Source organism: Genypterus blacodes, unplaced genomic scaffold (genome assembly GCF_046128005.1).
Source record: "Genypterus blacodes isolate CSIRO-AG114 ecotype Tasmania unplaced genomic scaffold, CSIRO-AGI_Gbla_v1 ptg000574l_1, whole genome shotgun sequence".
In the NCBI taxonomy this organism is placed as follows: domain Eukaryota; kingdom Metazoa; phylum Chordata; class Actinopteri; order Ophidiiformes; family Ophidiidae; genus Genypterus; species Genypterus blacodes.
Genome location: NW_027467308.1, coordinates 10,001 through 30,117, shown reverse-complemented (window position 1 = coordinate 30,117; position 20,117 = coordinate 10,001). Strand labels below are relative to the sequence as shown.

General features: G+C 51.8%; 4 protein-coding genes and 1 pseudogene across 4 annotated transcripts in view; 1 reads left to right on the top strand and 4 right to left on the bottom strand.

Moving 5' to 3' along the window:
• Positions 1–141: 141 nt before the first annotated feature.
• LOC142990521 (dynein regulatory complex subunit 4-like) lies at positions 142–3,004 on the bottom strand. The gene is made up of 8 exons (XM_076140334.1): positions 2,987–3,004; positions 2,392–2,586; positions 1,308–1,499; positions 1,165–1,219; positions 888–1,093; positions 654–821; positions 463–549; positions 142–385 (listed from the first exon to the last, which is right to left on the bottom strand). The coding sequence occupies exons 1-8, from the start codon at positions 3,002–3,004 to the stop codon at positions 323–325; spliced, it is 984 nt and encodes a 327-aa protein (XP_075996449.1). The 3' UTR covers positions 142–322.
• Positions 3,005–3,663: 659 nt separating this feature from the next.
• Positions 3,664–6,831, bottom strand: LOC142990522 (dynein regulatory complex subunit 4-like). Its single transcript, XM_076140335.1, has 11 exons — positions 6,717–6,831; positions 6,396–6,488; positions 6,038–6,235; positions 5,584–5,775; positions 5,284–5,338; positions 5,010–5,215; positions 4,769–4,936; positions 4,579–4,665; positions 4,227–4,436; positions 4,072–4,137; positions 3,664–3,991 (listed from the first exon to the last, which is right to left on the bottom strand). Exons 1-11 carry the CDS (start codon positions 6,717–6,719, stop codon positions 3,836–3,838), a joined length of 1,434 nt encoding a protein of 477 aa, XP_075996450.1. The 5' UTR covers positions 6,720–6,831; the 3' UTR covers positions 3,664–3,835.
• A 1,004-nt stretch (positions 6,832–7,835) lies between these two features.
• Positions 7,836–10,451, top strand: dbndd1 (dysbindin domain containing 1). The gene is made up of 4 exons (XM_076140340.1): positions 7,836–7,866; positions 8,767–8,904; positions 10,076–10,213; positions 10,297–10,451. Exons 1-4 carry the CDS (start codon positions 7,836–7,838, stop codon positions 10,449–10,451), a joined length of 462 nt encoding a protein of 153 aa, XP_075996455.1.
• Positions 10,452–12,158: 1,707 nt separating this feature from the next.
• On the bottom strand, positions 12,159–15,708 carry LOC142990525 (uncharacterized; annotated as a pseudogene).
• A 1,144-nt stretch (positions 15,709–16,852) lies between these two features.
• def8 (differentially expressed in FDCP 8 homolog) overlaps positions 16,853–20,117 on the bottom strand; it is a 4,694-nt gene continuing 1,429 nt past the window's right edge. Inside the window, exons 4-12 of the mRNA XM_076140339.1 lie at positions 20,079–20,117; positions 19,789–19,930; positions 19,444–19,608; positions 19,219–19,344; positions 18,281–18,396; positions 18,114–18,194; positions 17,891–18,031; positions 17,647–17,756; positions 16,853–17,565 (exon numbers count right to left, since the gene is read on the bottom strand). The exon at positions 20,079–20,117 is cut by the window's right edge and continues 111 nt beyond it. Coding sequence (XP_075996454.1) covers positions 17,472–17,565; positions 17,647–17,756; positions 17,891–18,031; positions 18,114–18,194; positions 18,281–18,396; positions 19,219–19,344; positions 19,444–19,608; positions 19,789–19,930; positions 20,079–20,117 — 1,014 coding nt within the window. The 3' untranslated portion in view covers positions 16,853–17,471. The remainder of the gene's footprint in view (positions 17,566–17,646; positions 17,757–17,890; positions 18,032–18,113; positions 18,195–18,280; positions 18,397–19,218; positions 19,345–19,443; positions 19,609–19,788; positions 19,931–20,078) is intronic.

The window sequence follows — 20,117 nt, the reverse complement described above, 5'->3', positions numbered from 1 at the left end:
ACCTGCAGGAGAGATGAAGGCAGGACAGAGCTGGAGAGCCGTCAAGAGAACAGGGGGGGGGGGCATCAGTCAAGAAGCTCCAGCTGTATTTAGCCTTTAGCTTTGAACACTTTATTAAACAGTTAAAGGTGATTCTGCTGTGTTGTTGTCCTGTAAGGAGCCAGAGATTCAGGACAACATGGACATGGGAGGACTAACAACAACATGATAGAGTCATGAAGATTGTTGTAGTGGTGGCTGTGTCCTGTCTGATCCTGGACCTGTCTGATCCTGGTCCTCACAGAGACCCAAACTGCTCCGGCCTCTTCCTGTCTGCAGCCTCCTACTCCATCCTCTGAGGTCTCCGTGGGACCGTCTGCAGCAGCTCGTCTCTCTCCTGCTGAATCTGTGTCACATTCACACATAAACATTCAGGTTGATACTAACACAGGAGACCCCCCCCACACACACACACACACACACCTCTCTGAGCTTCTGCTGCAGGACGTCTCGTTCACGTTTTCGTTCTTCTACAGTTTTTAGCTTCAGCTTTAAAAGTGCTCGAGTTTTCTGCCAAAGAAAGAATTCCACACTGGTGTCAAAGGTCAAAGGCTGCGTGAGGCAATAGAGGCTGGAGGCCTCTATAGGAAGTCTGTGAAGACCCAGGAACGTACCACCAACAGCTTCCTGTCCGTCTCCTGCCACTGAAGCTTGGTCTGATGCTTGACCACCTCCTTCTCCACCTCCTCCACCTTCTCAAGGAGATGCTTGTTACTGAGCAGAGCCTCTGCCAGCCTCTTCTTGTCTGCTGCTAGTTTGGCCTTCTTGTCCTCAGACTCTTTCTAAAACACATTCCATGAGAAACCAAACCTAAGTGGATCAAAGTTGGAGCTGTTCTGGGTTCTCACCTTCAGAGATTCCTTCTCAGCTTCATCTGTGCGTAGGACGCTAACCCACATCCTCCTCAGATCACTGAAGGCTTCCGTGTTGTCAATGACCAGAGTGTTGATGTGTCCGTTTACACGATCCTCAAACTCACGGATCTCATTGGTGGTCATGTGTTCCAGCTCTTGTTGTAGAACCTGAAACTTCTTCTCATTTTTGGTTTCAATTTCTGTTTGAAAGTGACACAAAGTGAGTGTGTGAACGTTTCTGAACTGAAGCTGTCCTGCAGGACTTATTTACCTCCCAGCTGTTTGTCATAGAAGTCTCTGGTTTCAGATATTTCCTTGTTGTATTTCTGTTGGGAAAAGAATCTGAGGAAATGTTTCTAGAAACAAAATAAGACAGAACACATGAAGCAAACAAACAGACTGTGGTTGAATCACCATTTTCAGCTTGTCCAGGGTTTCATCCCGCAGCAGGCGGACCTGCAGAGCGCTCATCTCCTTACAGAGCTGCTGCTCTAGCTGTGCCTGCTCTGTGTGGGCCTGCTCCACGGTGTCTGCTCTCTGAGTGTTCAGCTTACTGAGGGCCTTCTGCTCCTCAACCAGCAGGTTCCTCATCTTCGTCTTATACACCTAAACATGGGATACAAACACTCTTCATCGTCATCAATCGTCATCTGAGTGCATTTATGACTCTGGGTCCTGACTGCAATGCTACATCTCTGTCTCAACCCTTCAGTTCCTTTCAATCATCCTTGAGTGTTTAGTATCGGCCCAGTTCAGACTGTTTATTCTCCAATTATTAAACTGTTAAATTAACTTATCAATAGTTTTAGGCCTCTACAGCACTGTGATCTCCTCCTCACTGCTCCTCACTGCTCCTCTGTTCTTGTCAGCTTTCATACCTTGATCACAATCACTTAGTAAACTACATAAGTGTTCCTAAACACGATGTTTCCTGGTTTAGATCCTACTTATCTAATAGCTTCCATTTGTCATGTTAAACAACATCACCTCGTCTCTCTACCCAGTAAAGTTTGGCATTCCACAGGGTTCTGTACTGGGTCCAATACTCTTCTCAATCTACATGCTTCCACTTTGAATCTGATTGAGAGTTTTGGCAGATTTCCCCTCTGACACTCAGCTGTATGTCTCCATGCACACAGACCTCATTCAGGGCTGTACATCCTGTCCTGCCCTCCAGCTGGTAAAGGCTGGATGACAACTCTCTGCTCCTGTATGCCCAGGCAACTGAAAAGCTGATCTCAGGTTTACAGAAGTAGAACACCACATCTTAATACATTTTGATAACTGTCCTGTCCCACATTCTGTAACAGTAAAACCTTGATGTAACGTGATGAAGACTAGACTCAGCTGGTCAGTGATAGTGTGAGTACAGACAGAGGACAACTGATTCTCTCTCTCTAATCTCCTTCTCCACTGTCCCTCTGTCTGTCACTTGGTGTCCAGGATCTCTCCTGTAGTCCAACTGTCCCTCCAGCGGCCCCACACTCTGAGTCAGTACCTTGATCTCCGCCTGGTGGCGCTCCTCTGCCTCCTCTATCTCCTTCTCTATGTTCTTCAGCGCGGCCTGGCCCTCCTCTAGCTCTCGCTCTGTGATCTGCTTGAAGGCCAGGATCTTGTCCCTCTCCAGCTGGAAGTAGTTCCTCTCCCCCCGTACTCTGTTCAGCTCCTCCCGAAGGTGGGCAACGTGCTTGTCCTGCAGGAAGACCAACACATGTTAGTGTGAGGCTCCACAAAACCACACAACCATACAAAGACTTCAGGTTTGTAGTGCTGCTGCTGCTGCTGTGCGTTATGGGCAACAAGTATTTGTCCTGATATTCTTCTTAACCTTAACAAATGAAGGGAACATTTAATCATCACAGTATGACAACAAGTCAGTTCAACTTCAGGGATAATCCGTCCGTTTGGAAGCACAGGTGCTTGTGATGAAAATGACAACAGGAACAACAGAAAGTCCACAGCAAGACAAACCCCCAAAACAGGACTGAGTGGTTTGACCTGTGGGGGCCACACACACTGATTCCTCTGGTGCTCTCTTTCCTCTGTTTGTCATTCATGTAAGAACGTAGTTGAGCTTAGGGATCACATCTTACCTCTCGATCCTCAGCCATCTGGTAACTCTCTCTCTCTCTACCACCTGAGCTCCCATTCATATACTTACCATGATGATGATGTCAGAGTGATGATGTCATCTTAGCCTTCCGCACAACGGCTAGCTTGACATCATCTCAGCAATAAGACCCATCCGCATTGACGCCCTGGCCTAGAGACCCAGCTGGGGTTCAGCCTGAATGGCCGTCTCCTTCAGGGCCCAGCAGACTGAGGGCTCTTCTGTCATCCTGCCAGCCTTTCCTCCGACTCTTCAGCACCAAAAACCTGGATTTGGTAGATTTGAGCCTCGTCTTCACCGAGGTAACAAGTCTCTAGGCCAGTGCCACAATTCACAGTTGAGAGACATCATGACATAATTGTTGCCACTCTGTTCGCTTGGTGACATCATTGTTTGAGGATGACTGTGGTCTGTATTAAAGAAAGCACCAGGAGCCCACTCACCTCGGGGAGGAGCGGCATCACATCAACATGCTAACATCTGCCACGACTACCATGAAGGCAACCTGCAAGTATGAGCTCACACTATGGAGGTCACTGTGGGGTCAGAGGTCAGGCAGGCTCAACTGTAAGTTACTTGTGGAAACATAATGTGTTCTAATAAATGAATCTCTTTATTTACAATGTTAGATGGAGAGGATTTATTAGGTGTTTAACCAGAACAGCATGAAAAAGACAACAAGTTTAAAATTCAACACAAGGAAAACAGAAAACAGAACTAAGAAGAACACAGCAGAGTGTGTTTGTGACAGACCTACAGAGAGTAGAAGCACATATGCTGTAGATAAAGAAGACTCTTCTTGATCTTTGTCACATGTGGGAGCATGAAGGGTTCAGGTCTCAGTGTGGCCCTGCAGGCTCACAGCAGGACCCGGGCCGAGGATCAACCCGGCTGCGGTGGGCCGCGGGGAGCCAAAACCCAGCTCCTCTACGGGGATGCCAAAGGGGCGGAGCTTCTCCTCCATGTACAGCAGCAGGGCGTTGTTGGCCTGTCAATCACACCACAGTGTCACTCAGACACACTGACAATCAGGCACATCAGATCCAACAACAGGATTGGACGCCTGACCTGTTTAACTTGAGCTACTTTAACCCGCAGGTCTTTGATGGTGATGTTCCTGGAGACCATCATGTCCTACAAAGAGAGAGAGACATGTTCAGCCTGCATGTGTCCATCATGACAACAGAGCAGAAAGGAAACCAAAGGAGGATTCATCATGTGACCTCTGCGTTCTTTGTGACCTCACTGAGCGTCTCTGGGTCCATGTTAGAGGCAGAGACGGCGGCCTGCAGCTGAGCTCTCTGCCTGGTCAGGACGTCAGTCAGAGCTTCAACTTTGGCCTCCAGCAAGGAATTCTTCATTTCAGCCTGCTGCTCCAGGATCTGACATTTCTGAGGGAAGCACCGGAGCAGCTCGTCTCTTTCCTGCTGAATCTGTGAGACATGTCCAGGTAAGCAGACACACATTAACACAGACAGACGGACAGACAGACAGACAGACAGACAGACAGATTGATAGAGACAAGGAGAGACAGAGACATTGAGTCCTCCAGCTGTGTCTCCTGTTGGTCTTCACCTCTCTGAGCTTCTGCTGCAGGACGTCTCGTTCACGTTTTCGTTCTTCCACAGTTTTTAGCTTCACCTTTAAAAGTGCTTGAGTTTTCTGCCAAAGAAAGAATTCCACACTGGTGTCAAAGGTCAAAGGCTGCGTGAGGCAATAGAGGCTGGAAGCAACTAATGAAGTCTCTGAAAATCCAGGAACGTACCACCAACAGCTTCCTGTCCGTCTCCTGCCACTGAAGCTTCTTCTGATGCTTGACCACCTCCTTCTCCACCTCCTCCACCTTCTCAAGGAGATGCTTGTTACTGAGCAGAGCCTCTGCCAGCCTCTTCTTGTCTGCTGCCAGTTTGGCCTTCTTGTCCTCAGACTCTTTCTAAAACACATTCCATGAGAAACCAAACCTAAGTGGATCAAAGTTGGAGCTTCTCTGGGTTCTGGGTTCTCACCTTCAGAGCTTCCATCTCAGCAGCATCTGTACGTAGGACGCCGTCCCACGTCCTCCTCAGATCACTGAGAGCTTCCTCATGGTCCTTCAGCAGAGTGTTGACGTGTTCGTTCATATGATCCTCAAACTCACAGATCTCACTCTTCCTCATGTTCTCCAGCTCTTCTTGTAGAACCTCAAACTTCTTCTCATTTTCAGCTTCTGTTTCTGTTTGAAAGGACACAGTGAGTGTGTGAACGTCTCCATGTGAGTCTGAGTGCAGATCAATGATTTACCTCTGAGCTGCTTCTCACACAAGTCTCTGCTTTCACTCACTTCCTTTTGATGTTTCTGTTGGGAAAAGAATCAGAGGAGATGTTTGATCATCACCTCCACAAACATCATCTTCATCACCTCCATCATCATCATCATCATCATCATCATCATATTAGCTGAGGACAACACCCTGTGATTGGTAGGTCAGACCTGTCCTGATCATTGGTTGGTCTCTTATGGCCGAATCTTTGGTTTCCTGTTCAGAAAAATGATCAAACACCAGAATGGCTGCAGCAGGGGCGGAGCTAAACACACATCACCATTTTGAGCCTGTCCAGAGTTTCATCCTGCAGCAGTTGGAGCTGCAGAGCGCTCATCTCCTCACAGAGCTGCTGCTCTAGCTCTGCCTGCTCTGTGTGGATCTGCTTCATGGCGTCTGCTCTCTGAGCTCTGAGCTCACTGATGGTGTTCTGCTCCTCACACAGCAGATGCTTCATCTTCTGCTTATACACCTGAACATGGGAGACAAAGGCAGCGCTCTTCATCATCACAGTCATCATCAATCATCATCTCTGTAAGGCCTCTACCAAACATGCATGCAACATGTGTGTGAGGCTCTAAACGCTCAAGGGAACCTGAACATGTGTGTGTGTGTGTGTGTGTGTGTGTGTGTGTGTGTGTGTGTGTGTGTGTGTGTGTGTGTGTGTGTGTGTGTGTGTGTGTGTGTGTGTGTGTGATGTCCCCTTCCCTGTAGCCTCTACATGATGTCAGTACCTTGATCTCTGCCTGGTGGCGCTCCTCAGCCTCCTCTGTCTCCTTCTCTATGTTCTTCAGACCGGCCTGCTCCTCCTCCAGCTCTCTCTCTGTGATCTGTCTGAAGGACAGGATCTTGTCCCTCTCCAGCTGGAAGTAGTTCCTCTCCTCCCGCACTCTGGTCAGCTCCTCCCGAAGGTGCACCATGTGCTCCTCCAGCTGGAACACATACACGCATGAGACACGCATGAGACACGCATGAGACACGCATGATCAAATAATCAAACAAACATACTTTTATTACAGACTAGAGTACAACACCTAGGAAAGCAGGGAGGGAGAGAGAGACAGACAGACAGACAGGTCCTGGAGGTCTCACCCTCTCCTTGCTCAGCTCCTCTGTAGAGACTCCATCTATCAGTGTTGGTGTCTTCGCCCTCGCTGACCTCTTTGTACCTTTGAGCTTCGGTGGCTGGAGGTCAAAGAAACATTTAGACGACAGTCGGTCATAGTCTCAATTTAGTCTCACGTTAATCTCATGTTAGTCTCATGTTAGGACGGAGGTTTTACTGCTACATGAAGCTAGCATGTCTGAGTGGCTAACGTTAGCAAACAGTTAGCGAACTCAGTTCGGTTAGCTGGTAAAACGAGAAAGCTGCAAGGACTAAGAAGCTAACCAAACCGGAAACGGGCTCCTTACCATCTTCTCCTGTTTACACGCACATAGAGCAGCGCAGAGCCTCCACAGAGCAGCCCGGAGCCACAGAGCAAACTGAGCGGTGTGCTTAAACTTTGCGTTTCCACAGCAACATGGACACGTGACCAGCTGCTGCTTCTGTCTCCTCCGGCAGGGGGCGCGCTGTGCGTGGATACTTTCTCAAGAAATCCCCTTCACTAAAATGTCGTGTTTTACGCTCTTATGCGTCTCAGGGTTCTGGAGTTTCCGTTTCCGTTTCTGTCTTTGTTGTCTTCGTATTAATCTTTAAACAAACTTTATGACTATCTTTCATCTGCGCGTTGTTATCTGTGCAGTGACTCTGGTGCTCTGATCAGATCGTGGATTTGATTGACAGCTCTCGTTACATACATGTGTGCTGTTATGAAACGTGCTGACTGATCTGAAGCTGCACTGTGACGCGTCGCCACTAGAGGGCAGACTGAGCTCACGGGCTCAACCATCAGGGAACTATTCAATATTAGAACAAATCAATTTATGATCGATTCAGAGGCGCTTTGATGATGTTTACAGAATATTACACAAGTTTAAACTCTATGACTCATTAAGTGAGAATGATCTGAGTCTGAGCCTTTATGTCTTCATGGAGCTGCAGACATGCTGATCAATTCTTAATGTGAAATGATCTGTAAACCAAATCATCACACACACGCCTCTCTCTCTCTCTCTCTCTCTCTCTCTCTCTCTCTCTCTCTCTCTCTCTCTCTCTCTCTCTCTCTCTCTCTCTCTCTCTCTCTCTCTCTCTCTCTCTCTCTCTCTCTCTCTCTCTCTCTCTCTCTCTCTCTCTCTCTCTCTCTCAGCTCTGATGGTCGTGCAGAGCAGGTGGAAGACGATGTCACTTGTTTGGGTAATCAAAATCAAAGGAGGGCAGAAGGAGGAGTGCGGAGTGCTCCGTCTCTCTCTCTCTCTCTCTCTCTCTCTCTCTCTCTCTCTCCCTCACTCTCTCTCTCACACACACATAGGGGCTCAGCCCTCGTCCCTCCCTCCCTCCCTCCCTCCCTCCTCCCTCCTTCCCTGGTCTGTCTCCTCCACTCCCCGATGCTGTGGTGGTGAGCAGCAGGACTCTCCTCTCTGCTGAGCTGCATGGAGGCACAGGGAGGGGCAGGGAGCCCAGGTAAGAGACGTCTTCTGTCCTCTCCTCTCTGTCTGCCGTGTCTTCATAGAGAGGACATGAGCACGATGTCTTTGTCTGCCTCCTTTGTGTCTGTGAGTGTGTGAGTGTAGACTGAGCCTCCCTGAGTCACGTCTGCCAGTGCAGCTGCTCTGTAACGTCACGTTGGCATTACGCTGTGTTTGTGTGTGTGTGTGTGTTTGTCTCATACAGCTGTGACCGAGACATCTGTCCCATCAGGGGTCCAGCTGTGGAGCTGTGACTCGCTCACGTCCCAGCTTCATGTCTCACTGCTCAGTGTGGGGCAGACATGCAGAAAATGCAAATGTCTGTGGAACAGTGGAGGCATGTCCTTTGTGCTGTGTGTGTGTGTGTGTGTGTGTGTGTGTGTGTGTGTGTGTGTGTGTGTGTGTGTGTGTGTGTGTGTGTGTGTGTGTGTGTGTGTGTGTGTGTAAGCCGTGTGTAAGAGGCTGCTCTGTCTCAGCACCATCAATACCTCCACCAAGGAGCTTATGTCCTCCTCAGTGCTGGTTGGTCTGTTACTCCAAAGTTGTGAAGCTTCAGTTTGAGCTCATGGATCTACAGAGTGGTTTTATTTGCACTCTATTTTTACATATTTTCATTGTATTTAAAATGGGTGGCACACGGGCGTGGCAGGGGGCGTGGCTTGTGGGCGGGGCTTGTGGGCGTGTGGGCGTAGCATTGGTTTTTTAAGACATTTGTTGCTTGCTGATTTATGTTTGCAGAATTAAACAAATCCAGATTAACAGGACACAGAATGAGTTGTCATGGATACAACAGGACAAAGACAAAGACAATGAGAAACTGCTAAAATGTGTGTGTGTGTGTGTGTGTGTGTGTGTGTGTGTGTGTGTGTGTGTGTGTGTGTGTGTGTGTGTGTAGAGCCTGGTAAAGACATCCAGAAGTTGCTGAGGGCCTCCAGCTCCAGCTCTCTCTCCAAGGAGCTCCATCACCCAGCAGGAGAGGAGGAGAGCCTGACAGGGCTCAGTGTGAGCCTGCTGCACCTCACTGAGAAGAGACGTGAGTACCAGAGAGGACAGCAGGGGACAGCAGGGGACAGCAGGGGACAGGAGGGGACAGGAGGGGAGGACAGCAGAGGACAGCAGGGGACAGGAGGGGACAGGAGGGGACAGGAGGGGACAGCAGAGGACAGCAGGGGACAGGAGGGGACAGGAGGGGACAGGAGGGGAGGACAGCAGGGGACAGCAGGGGACAGGAGGGGACAGGAGGGGACAGGAGGGGACAGGAGGGGAGGACAGCAGGGGACAGGAGGGGACAGGAGGGGACAGGAGGGGACAGGAGGGGAGGACATGAGGCTCAAGATATTTATGTCAAACCGGAGAACTGAGGAGCTCAGACTTGTTATTTGCACACACACACACACACACACACACACACACACACACACACACACACAGGGATGCTGGTGTCCACTCTCAGACGTCCCCACAGCTTTGCCTCAAAGAGTCTTTGTGTGCCGGGCCGTGACAGAAGCTCTCTCTCACACACACACACACACACACACACACACACACACACACACACACACACACACACACACACACACACACACACACACACACACACACACACACACACACACACACACACACACACACAGGCTCCTTTATCTGTCCTTTCCTGGGTTCAAAATCCTTCTAATAAGAAATTATTATAATTGGCTCAGTTTGATATGGACAAGGTTAAGATAAGCTAAGATTACATAACGTTCATTTAGCAGACGCTTTTATGCAAAGCAACTTCCAATTATTGCAGGGCAGCCAACATTCGCCACCCTGGAGCAGTTGAGGGTTCGGTGCCTTGCTCAGGGGCACCTCGGCAGTGCCCTGGAGGCAAACTGGCAACTCACCAGCTTCCACTTACTTGGTCCATATGGGACTCGAACCGGCGACCCTCCGGTTCCCAAGCGGAATCCCTACAGACTGAGCTACTACCGCCCCATGTCCTCTCCTGTCCCTCCTGTCCCTCCTGTCCTCTCCTGTCCCTCCTGTCCTCTCCTGTCCTCTCCTGTCCTCTCCTGTCCTCTCCTGTCCTAGTCTACATGCTGGGCCCTGTGTGTTTGTGTGTGTGTGTGAAGTGTGTTGAGATGTTACCGTCTGTCTGTCAGATCTGAGCAGCTGCTGTTTCATCATGCTGTCTGTCTGTCTCTCTGTCTGTCTCTCTGTCTCAGAGCCTCTGAGCAGCGTCTCTTCCTTAGAGGTGCACTTTGACCTCCTGGATCTGACTGAGCTGACTGACATGTCTGACCAGGAACTGGCTGAGGTCTTTGTGGATTCTGATGAAGAGAACCACAGCGAGTCTCCAGCAGGTAACACACACACACACACACACACTCACACACACACACACACACACACACTGTCTCACACACACACACACACCTGTCTCCAGGTCCCCACCAGCCGGCGCCCCCTAGAGGAGGTTACATGCGTTCTCCTTCATGGACGCGCTGCAGCAGGGCCGAGCCGCCCCGGGAGAGGAAGCACCACAGCGACTCGGACGCCGCCGAGCCCTTCATGAAGCTGGAGAGGCCCAAGCAGCCGTGACCCCTGACCCCTGACCCCAAAGAGCCGGACTTAGGGGACCCGAGCAGAACCACACCAACCAGGGAGAAGAGGCGGACAGCCTGCAGACAGGGAGCTGATGAGCTCACACACACACACACACACACAGGCTCGCTCGCCCACCCCTCTCTCTCTCTCACACATCTTCATCCTGTCTCTCATGACCGTGTCCTTCATGTTCTGGTCTCAGGGTCTCGGGGCCAGTCTGGGTCTGACCCCCCCATCCTCAGCTCCCTTCCCTCTGTGTTGTACACAGCAGGGGGCACAGGGGGCGCTACCTCCTCAGACCAGCAGATCAGGAGCCAACCTAACAGGAAGTTGACTTCAGGGTTTCACCATAGCAGTAATCTTATGATTGCTAGGTAGCAGCTAGCGCTCTATCAGCTAGCTAACATAGTAGCTAGCACGCAGCTAAAGCCAACACAATGCTAACAGGAGCGCACTGAAGCTAGAGCGAGCTGGGTGTCACAGCGCACGCGCACACACACACACACACACACACACACACACGGGGGCATAGCTGTGTGTTTGCTCAGAGGAGCTAGCACTGATGCTACGTGCTGTGGTAGGGTCTCTTACCTCATGTTGCTCCTCAGGCTGTCCAGAGAGGTTAATGCTCACCATCATGCTCACTGAGTGTATCTCCACCTCCTCTTGTACTGTAGCTTGGCTCATCTTAGCCTGATTGTGGTCTCAGTCAGGGTAAACATGTAAACATGCATCACTTCATCATCAAACCCCTGCAGCGCCTCCAGGCCAGCAGCACAGACATGTTGGAAACGTGTTTGGCTAGGTTACAACCCCGCCTCGGCCCTGTGAGCAGCAGCAGTACTCAGCCAAAGCACCGGGGGGGCGGCGTTGAGGTCCGTAGCCCAGCAGGACTGAAAGGAGACGTCAGTGTGCATCCGTGTTTACGTTTGTTGGAGTTTCGAAGGAGCGGCTGAGCCTGAACGCCGCTCCCTTTGCTTCTGAGCTCGATCCAGGACAAGGAACCCAGATGGAACGTGAGGGCGCCAAGCATGGAGCAAACATGGCCGCCTCCGTCCGCATCCGTGATGTAGGTGTACACGTGTGTGGAGGAGCACAGCCGGTCTCCAAAGACCTGAGACTGAGCTTCAAGTCTCCATCGCTCTCAAGACATCGAAGGACATGAGTTACCAAGGAAACCATGAGGCTCTACATGACACAGCTCTACATGACGCAGCTCTACATGCTCAACAAGACTCAATTTCACATGTTATTGAACAAATGTTTGTTTTCCATGATGTGTTCTTTTGAAACGACAGCTGTCTCACTTCCTGTCTGTCACAGTCATTCAGTTTCACTTTTCAGGTTCCAGTTAACTCATTATTTAAAAATGTTTGTTACTTTTCCAAATCTTTGAAAATTTCCCCATTTTGTCAAATAAGTCAGGGAAACCTGATCCAGGAGCCCCGCCCCTCAGGGGGACCTGGAGTCCACAGAGGCCCTTATCCAGGAGCTCCTCCCCTCAGGGGGACCTGGTGCTGCTGGGGGACTTCAGTCAGATTTGCATGAAAACCAAAGTAACGATGACACATGAATGCACCATGACTCACACATGATGATGCAACACTTGCTCCATGATCAATCAATCATCTGTCAGCTTCAGCTCACATGTAGCAGCACGTCGGCCTGGACTGAGGAATGAATCAGACCTCTGGTCCTGATGTGATTTATTGTGCTTCCTGTTTCCTGTCAATCATCATGGATCCAAAACAACAACAACATCTGGACCACAGACAACATGTAACACGCGTGTAGATCAGCTCATTAAAACTATGACTTATATACAACCTCATGTCTCTGAACACATGAATGAATTATTACATGTATGTTGTGATTTTGTGTCATGAGGTAACAGCAGTGGAGGGGGAGGAGCCTTCAGCGGGCCCCGCCCCTGTTGGCCCCGCACCCTGCTGGCCCCACCTTCTGCTGGTCCAGGGTCCTGACCAAGAAGTAAAGATAGTTGCCTTCAGGGACTGTCTCCACCCCTCTGAGGGGCGTGTCCTTTAGTCCTTTAATAACATGGCGGCGTGGCGTTCCTGATCCCGCTCGCTCCTCTTCCAATCTTGCGGTCCCCGGGGCAGAGACGAGTCCTCTTCAGGTTCTCCCAGTCCATCTACAAAGTCCTCATAAGAGGACTCTTCTCCAAAGGGGCGAGGACCCAGCAGCTCCAGCATGGCGGCCTTGTCCAGAGTCTCCTCCTCTAAGAGACGCTCTGCCACCTGCAACACAACAACAAGCAGTCAGTGATGTTCAGCGATGTTCTCCTCCAGCAGGACCTTCTCACAGGAGAGCAATGGATGGCTCTCTGCTCCTCTCGTCAACAGGCCTCATGGTTTCATCACTGTCAGTCCTAAGCAGGAAGGGGAGGAGCTACTGGGGCCCTCATGCAGCCTTCTCCTCTCCTTGTCCCGCACACCTTTTCCTCCTCTGCTTGTTCCTCACACCTTCTCCTCCTCTCCTTGTTCCTCACACCTTCTCCTCCTCTCCTTGTTCCTCACACCTTCTCCTCCTCTTTTTGTCCCTCACACCTTCTCATCTGTTTGTCCCTCACACCTTCTCCTCTTTTTGTCCCTCACACCTTCTCCTCTGTTTGTCCCTCACACCTTCTCCTCTGTTTGTCCCTCACACCTTCTCCTCCTCTCCTAGTTCCTCACCTTCTCCACCAGTTCTCTCTTGTCCATGACGAGCTGATGCGTTCGTTGGAAGGTGGCATCTATGAGGCTGCGGACCTCCTGGTCGATGATCTGAGCTGTGAGCTCACTGAAGGGTTTCTCAGTGACCATGAGGTCCTGCTGCTGGAGGTCAAAGGACATCTGACCCACAGACTCGACTCATCCCAAACTGAACAACCTGAAAACAAAGACAAGAAGACGATGAAGTGATCCAAAGACCTCCAGACCTGAAGAGCAGCACTCGCACACACACACACACACACACACACACACACAGAGGCAGATGTTCACCTGAGCGTATGCAGACTGCGTGACCTTCCTAAGGTCATCCTGAGCTCCGGTGGTGACCTGACCAGAGAAAAACTGCTCGGCCACACGACCTCCCAGCATCATGCACATCCCGTCAAACAGCTGATCCTGAGTAAACAGGAAGTGCTCCTTTGGCAAATACTGAGCAAATCCCAAACCATGATGAATGATAGACACCTGGAAGAGAGGAGAGGAGAGGAGAGGAGAGGAGAGGAGAGGAGGAAAGGAGAGGAGAGGAGAGGAGAGGAGAGGAGAGGAGAGGAGAGGCCTTTATTAGTAAGGGCAAAGGTCAAACTCTATGACCCTCTACAGTTCCAGAGTTCAAAGTGCAGAGAGTTTGAGTCAAAGGTTACAGGGTCAAATGAGTTTCAGCATCTTGGCTGAACGTTTCTGGACAAGATGGCAGAACTCTGATGTAACACGACCAGGTGTGTGTGTGTGTGTGGTGTGTGTAGTGTGTGTAGTGTGTGTGTGTGTGTAGTGTGTGAGACAAGAGACCAAACATCGAGACTGCTCACTTGTGCTGTAAAACACCGGGACCTTCTGCACGCCGTCCACCAAGGGATCCTGCTGAGCCGCCTCAAGGTCACGCTCAAACGAGTCAACGCTGCCGATGTTAAACCACAGGTAACTCTGACAGACAGAGAGGGGGGGAGAGAGGGGGAGAGGGAGGGGGGGAGAGAGGGGGAGAGGGGGAGGGGGGAGAGAGAGAGGGGGGAGAGAGGGAGGGGGGGAGAGAGGGAGAGAGAGAGACACAGTTCCATGTCAGGAAGTGTTTCCTGTAGTATCTGTCTCCCTCTGCCAGTGGCGCTGAACTTCATGAATCTGTTAGCGTGTTGTTAGCAACGTACCACGTGTTGCGTGTTCACCCCGTGTGCAGGAATAACTCGGACGTACTGCTGGATGATGACCTCCAGGTGATCCACCTGGACACAACAACACACACCTCACATCCTGCACACGCACAGAGGAAACAGGAAGTGGAGACGAGTCACTGACCAATCCTCTGCCCAGGTACTGACACACAAAGTCGCCCCAGGAGATCTGGACCCCCGTCTCTCTGAAGGAGAAGTACAGGATGGCCGACGCCATGCCGGCCACGCCCACCCCCGCGTTCCACAGCATCCGCTCATCCCAGCGAAGCTCGGCCTGCTGGGTAGAGGTCAGAGGTCAGAGCTCTGTTTACTTCCCAGGTTAGACATCAGCACAAACAGGCCACGCCCCCTGCTGCCCTTTGTCACGCACACACATGACGGGGACACGCTGACCCACTTCTTCATCAGCCTCAAGCTCAGGAGCAAAGAGTCGTACCTGAAAACGCCTCCACCACTCTGACTCCTCCTCTCCTCCTCCTCTTCCTCCTCTGTTGCCCTCTTCATCATTGGGGCTGTGACCTTCTGACCGCGCGGACGCTTTGGTGTTTTCACCTGAACAGGAAGAGAAGATCAGTCAGTCAACCAGACAACACAGGAAGTGCTGCTCCTGAGGATGATGAGTCAAACCTTCATCTCCACCCTCTGCTGATTTGTTGACACCAGGCTCCGCCTCCTTACTTTTGGGGAAGAATTTTTCGAACCCTATATCAATGGAATGACACACACACACAAACACACACACGGAGAGAGAGTATGAGCTGAAAGAAATCAATGCAATCGGAAATTTAGGCCACAATGTGTGTGTGTGTGTGCGTTCATTGGATAATTATAGTTCGGATCAGACCCCCGCCCCACACACACACACACACACTGACTGACTGACACGCCCCCCTCAGATGAACATTGTGATCTAATGAACTAAACTAACCCAAACTAAAGACTCACGCACTGATGAGGACAGAGCGCCGGGACCCGAGCAGTCTGGACCCAAGACCAGGATCGGGACCATGGTCAGGCTGATCATGGTCCCGATCCTGGTCCTGGATCTTGGGGGTCACACAGAGGAACATGTTGTTCTTTCAGCGCCACGCGGGTCAACTTCACAACACGACATGACGCGACGCAGCTGCGCGTGCATGTACACAAAGCTGTACGCGCATGCACACGCAGGTGAACGCATCCGTGTGATTTTAACGCAACAAACGCGCACCGATGCGTGAACGTGAAGCTCCGTAGCAGCGGCAGCGGCGCGGCTCCGCGGGGACTCGCTGCTCTCACGGAGGCGAAGTCTCTGGTCCAGGTCCCGCTCCAGCTCCGCACCGGCCGGACCCGGGACAGAACCAGCAGCCCCGGCATGTTCACGTCTGCCCGTCCGGACTCACAGAGACAGGCTGGACCCGGGGACACGGACACACACACACACACACACACACACACACACACACACACACACACACACACACACACACACACACACACACACACACACACACACACACACACACACACACACACGGTGCTGCTCCGGCTCCGCCTCCACGTGTGGAAGGGGCGTGGCTGCTAGCGGTGATGTTTTCACCCTCAGAATCGCCTTCACTTCTCAATTGAGGCACATTTTGTTATTTCCCATTTAAAACAAATGAAGGTTCTTCCTCGTCTTCTTGGAGACAGAAGTTGTTGATCTGATTCTTTATCACAAACATCCGAGGAGCTCAATGTAGCGACAGAATCACAACTTTCATATTGAAACACTTTACTCTCACTACTTTCCAGATGAACTATAAGCGGATGGACCTGCAGTTCCGCCGCGGCGCCACAGGGGGGCGGCATTTCACACAGAAGTATTTGCTTCAAAACATTCAGAAATCCATTTGAACTTGAATTGATGACAAAACCCAAACTTGAATGATTATGGATCATTAATTTATTCATGCGTGACTCCGCCCATTGTGACACAGAGAATGACGTCATGCTGACAGAACCCCAGCAGGACTCCTTCATGTAGAGCAACAAACACCAACATGACTCAGACTCAGACTCAGCCTGAGCCTGAACCCAAACCAAACAAACATGATTGATGAATTATCTGTTGCCAATAAACACATTTATACTTCACAACGTTACACAAACTCTTTAAATGAGCTTTAATTCTACATTTCATATTTGGCTTTTGGTCTTTATAACTTTCATGATGTAAAACGTCTCAGGAGGCTGAAGACACAGAGGCTTGGTGTCCACCAGTCTGTCCTCCTGTCTGTCCCCAGTCTGTCCCCCAGTCTGTCCCCCAGTCTGTCCCCCAGTCTGTCCTCCTGTCTGTCCCCCAGTCTGTCCCCCTGTCTGTCCCCCTGTCTGTCCCCCTGTCTGTCCTCCTGTCTGTCCCCCAGTCTGTCCCCCAGTCTGTCCTCCTGTCTGTCCCCCAGTCTGTCCCCCAGTCTGTCCCCCTGTCTGTCCCCCTGTCTGTCCCCCTGTCTGTCCCCCAGTCTGGCCTCCTGTCTGTCCCCCTGTCTGTCCTCCTGTCTGTCCCCCAGTCTGTCCCCCAGTCTGTCCTCCTGTCTGTCCCCCTGTCTGTCCCCCAGCCTGTCTCCGTCTAACTGTGCTGTGTTCAGGTGACGAGGCAGCTTCAGAACAGGAAGTGAGACGTGAAGCAGAACAATGAAACGGTCACTTAAACAGGAAGCTTGAGCAGGTAGTAGAAGGTTTGAGGAAGCAGCCCGGCCCAGAGGTCAGAGGTCAGAGGTTAATGACTGCAGGCAGCAAACATTTGTGATTAAAATACGTGAATAAGTTTTTCCGTCTGGTTTTGTTTAGAAGCTAAAGTTTTGATCTAAACGGTTTAAAGCAGCTTTGTTAACTCAGTCCACACACACACACACACACACACACACACACACACACACACACACACACACACACACACACACACACACACACACACACACACACACACACACACACACACACACACACACACACACACACACACACACACACACACACACACACACACACCTCGTGCTCCCCCAGCTGTCAGGAGGAGGAACACGCCTCCTTCCTTTCTTCCGCCTCCTCCTTCTAAACTCCTCCAGCGTCTCAGAGACATCGGCGACCTCGTCTCCACCTCAGCCGTCCTTCACGTCCGACGGCTCGTCCAGCCGCCGCTCAGTCATCCGGGCGCAGCGTGGACAGGTGGTGGAGTTGTCATAGTAACAATCTCTACAGACACACAGAGGGGACAAGACACATTTGTCACGTATGGATTTGTGGGGAGGGTTCAGGGTCAAAGGTCAAACTCACCTGTGGAAAACAGCTGAGCATTCATGGCAAACTGAAGTGTGACTGTCGAACGGGAACAGGATGTCTCCCTCCTTGCACAGCTCACACACAAAGCCCTTAGCCTGACAACGCTGCACACACACACACACGCACACGCACGCACACACACACACGTCAGGCCTGCAGCAGCGCCACCATCAGGCGTGTTGATGATGTCACTGTGATTGTGCTGGTGTGTGTGAGGCGTGGACACACACACACTCACCTCACAGTCCAGCTTGATGTGCTTGGCGAAGGTTGTGTGTATCTCTGTGAGCGAGCAGCTCAGCCTGCCGCTGGAGATGTCAATCAGATCCTGGAGCGAGTACATGTCATCGTTCTCCACAAAGTGCTGCCGCTCCTGAAGCTGAAACACAAACACTCAGCTGACCTCCACGCTTTGACCTTTGACCCCTGTCAGAGGGTGGAGCCGTGGTGACCGTGCTGACCTGCAGGAGCAGCCGCGCCTCCATGGCCTCCTTACAGGCGATGAAGTACGGCTTCATCAGCAGGATGTCTTGACGCAGCTTCTGTCAACACAAACGTTTACGTGCTCAGGTGAAACAGGAAACCAGGGTTTAGGATGAAGCTGAGTGAAGAAGAAGAAGCCGCTCACCCTGATCTCCACCAGCTCCTCCACAAAGTTGAAGAGCAGCGGGTTGATCTCCTTCAGCTTCAGCACCGGCCGAGGCATCATCAGGGACAGATACCTCAAAGAGGAGCGACACACCTGAGGACACGGGGACAACAGAGACACTCAGACACCTGAGAGACACTGAGGGAGGGCTGTGAGGGGGAGGGAGGGAGGGAGAGTGAGAGGGAGGGAGGGAGAGTGAGAGGGAGGGAGGGAGGGAGAGTGAGAGGGAGGGAGGGAGAGTGAGAGGGAGGGAGGGAGGGAGAGTGAGAGGGAGGGAGGGAGGGAGAGTGAGAGGGAGGGAGGGTGGGAGAGTGAGAGAAGGAGGGAGGGAGAGAGAGAGGGAGGAAGGGAGGGAGAGTGAGAGGGAGGGAGGGTGGGAGAGTGAGAGAGGGAGGGAGGGAGGGAGAGTGAGAGGGAGGGAGAGTGAGAGGGAGGGAGGGTGGGAGAGTGAGAGAAGGAGGGAGGGAGAGAGAGAGGGAGGGAGGGAGGGAGAGTGAGAGGGAGGGAGGGTGGGAGAGTGAGAGAGGGAGGGAGGGAGGGAGAGTGAGAGGGAGGGAGAGTGAGAGGGAGGGAGGGTGGGAGAGTGAGAGAAGGAGGGAGGGAGAGAGAGAGGGAGGGAGGGAGGGAGAGTGAGAGGGAGGGAGGGTGGGAGAGTGAGAGAGGGAGGGAGGGAGGGAGGGAGAGAGAGAGAGAGGGAGGGAGGGAGGGAGGGATGGAGAGTGAGGGAGGGAGGGAGGGTGGGAGAGTGAGAGGGAGGGAGAGAGAGAGAGAGAGAGAGAGGGAGGGAGGGAGAGGGAGAGGGAGAGGGAGAGGGAGAGGGAGAGGGAGAGGGAGAGGGAGAGGGAGGGAGGGAGGGAGAGTGAGGAACGGACAGAGAGAGAGAGAGAGAGAGAGAGAGAGAGAGAGAGAGAGAGACTTGCGTGGTTCAAACTCCCAGTTGTGTATGACTCGTGCTGGGACGATGGCTCCGTCGTTCCAGTGACAGCTGCTGCAGTAATACTGGCCTGTGTAGTCACACTGTCTGGCCTCACAGGGCACGCCCCCTACAGGACAAGAGACACGCCCCCTTCAGTCAGAGACACACACACACACACACACACACACACACACACACACACACACACACACAGGATCGTACTCACTCAGTGACACAGGAGTGCGGCACTCAGCACAGCGGTAGTCCTGCCGGTCTAACCCGATCTCAGGACAGATGCTGAGCTCGTACTCAGACTGGTGGCTGACCTTTGACCTCACACAGGGCTTGGTGATCAGGTTCATACACTTGCTGTGGCAGCGATAATAACAACCTGACCAGAGAAGAGACGACAGGAAGTCACGTTCAAGTCACATCAAGTCAACGTCCCTCCTGTAGCATAGATCTGATCCAGCATCTCAAGGGTCTTTATACCCATCAGGGTCCATTAGAGACCTGCAGACAAACATCTCCACCATGAGGCGCCTCAGTGTGTTGGTTGATCTGTGCTGACCTGTGCAGGTGTACCAGGTCTGGATGAGGCCCCAGATGATGGCGCTGCACTTGTCACAGGTCTGCTTGACGCTCTTGCTCTTCTCCTTGGAGAAGCGATGCTCCAGCAGGACCCTCTGGTTCGGTTCGTCCTCCTCTGGGTCCTGAGCAGAGAACAGAACTCAGCTTGGTTCTTAGGGAGCGTGGAGAAAGAGGACGTCCTGAACACGAGTCACCTCAATGGATGCATCAATCACCATTACATGTTTAGGAACAAACCGTGTTCTAAGTCAAAGTGACGTCAGTTCTGACCTTCAGCTCCTGCAGCTTGAGGCGGAGGTGGATGAGCTT

What these genes read in the sequence shown, in the direction of transcription:
- LOC142990522 (XM_076140335.1), bottom strand. An exon ending in GCCACCAGGCAGAGATCAAG is followed by an intron (nt 5,776 to 6,037) that starts GTACTGACATCA and finishes TCCCATGTTCAG; the next exon opens with GTGTATAAGCAGAAGATGAA. An exon ending in CGGACAGGAAGCTGTTGGTG is followed by an intron (nt 4,666 to 4,768) that starts GTACGTTCCTGG and finishes TTTCTTTGGCAG; the next exon opens with AAAACTCAAGCACTTTTAAA.
- LOC142990521 (XM_076140334.1), bottom strand. An exon ending in CCCTGGACAAGCTGAAAATG is followed by an intron (nt 1,220 to 1,307) that starts GTGATTCAACCA and finishes TTTTCCCAACAG; the next exon opens with AAATACAACAAGGAAATATC. An exon ending in CTGAGAAGGAATCTCTGAAG is followed by an intron (nt 822 to 887) that starts GTGAGAACCCAG and finishes AATGTGTTTTAG; the next exon opens with AAAGAGTCTGAGGACAAGAA.
- dbndd1 (XM_076140340.1), top strand. Translation starts at nt 7,836, where the DNA reads ATGGAGGCACAGGGAGGGGCAGGGAGCCCAG. An exon ending in GGGAGGGGCAGGGAGCCCAG is followed by an intron (nt 7,867 to 8,766) that starts GTAAGAGACGTC and finishes GTGTGTGTGTAG; the next exon opens with AGCCTGGTAAAGACATCCAG. An exon ending in GCACCTCACTGAGAAGAGAC is followed by an intron (nt 8,905 to 10,075) that starts GTGAGTACCAGA and finishes TCTCTGTCTCAG; the next exon opens with AGCCTCTGAGCAGCGTCTCT.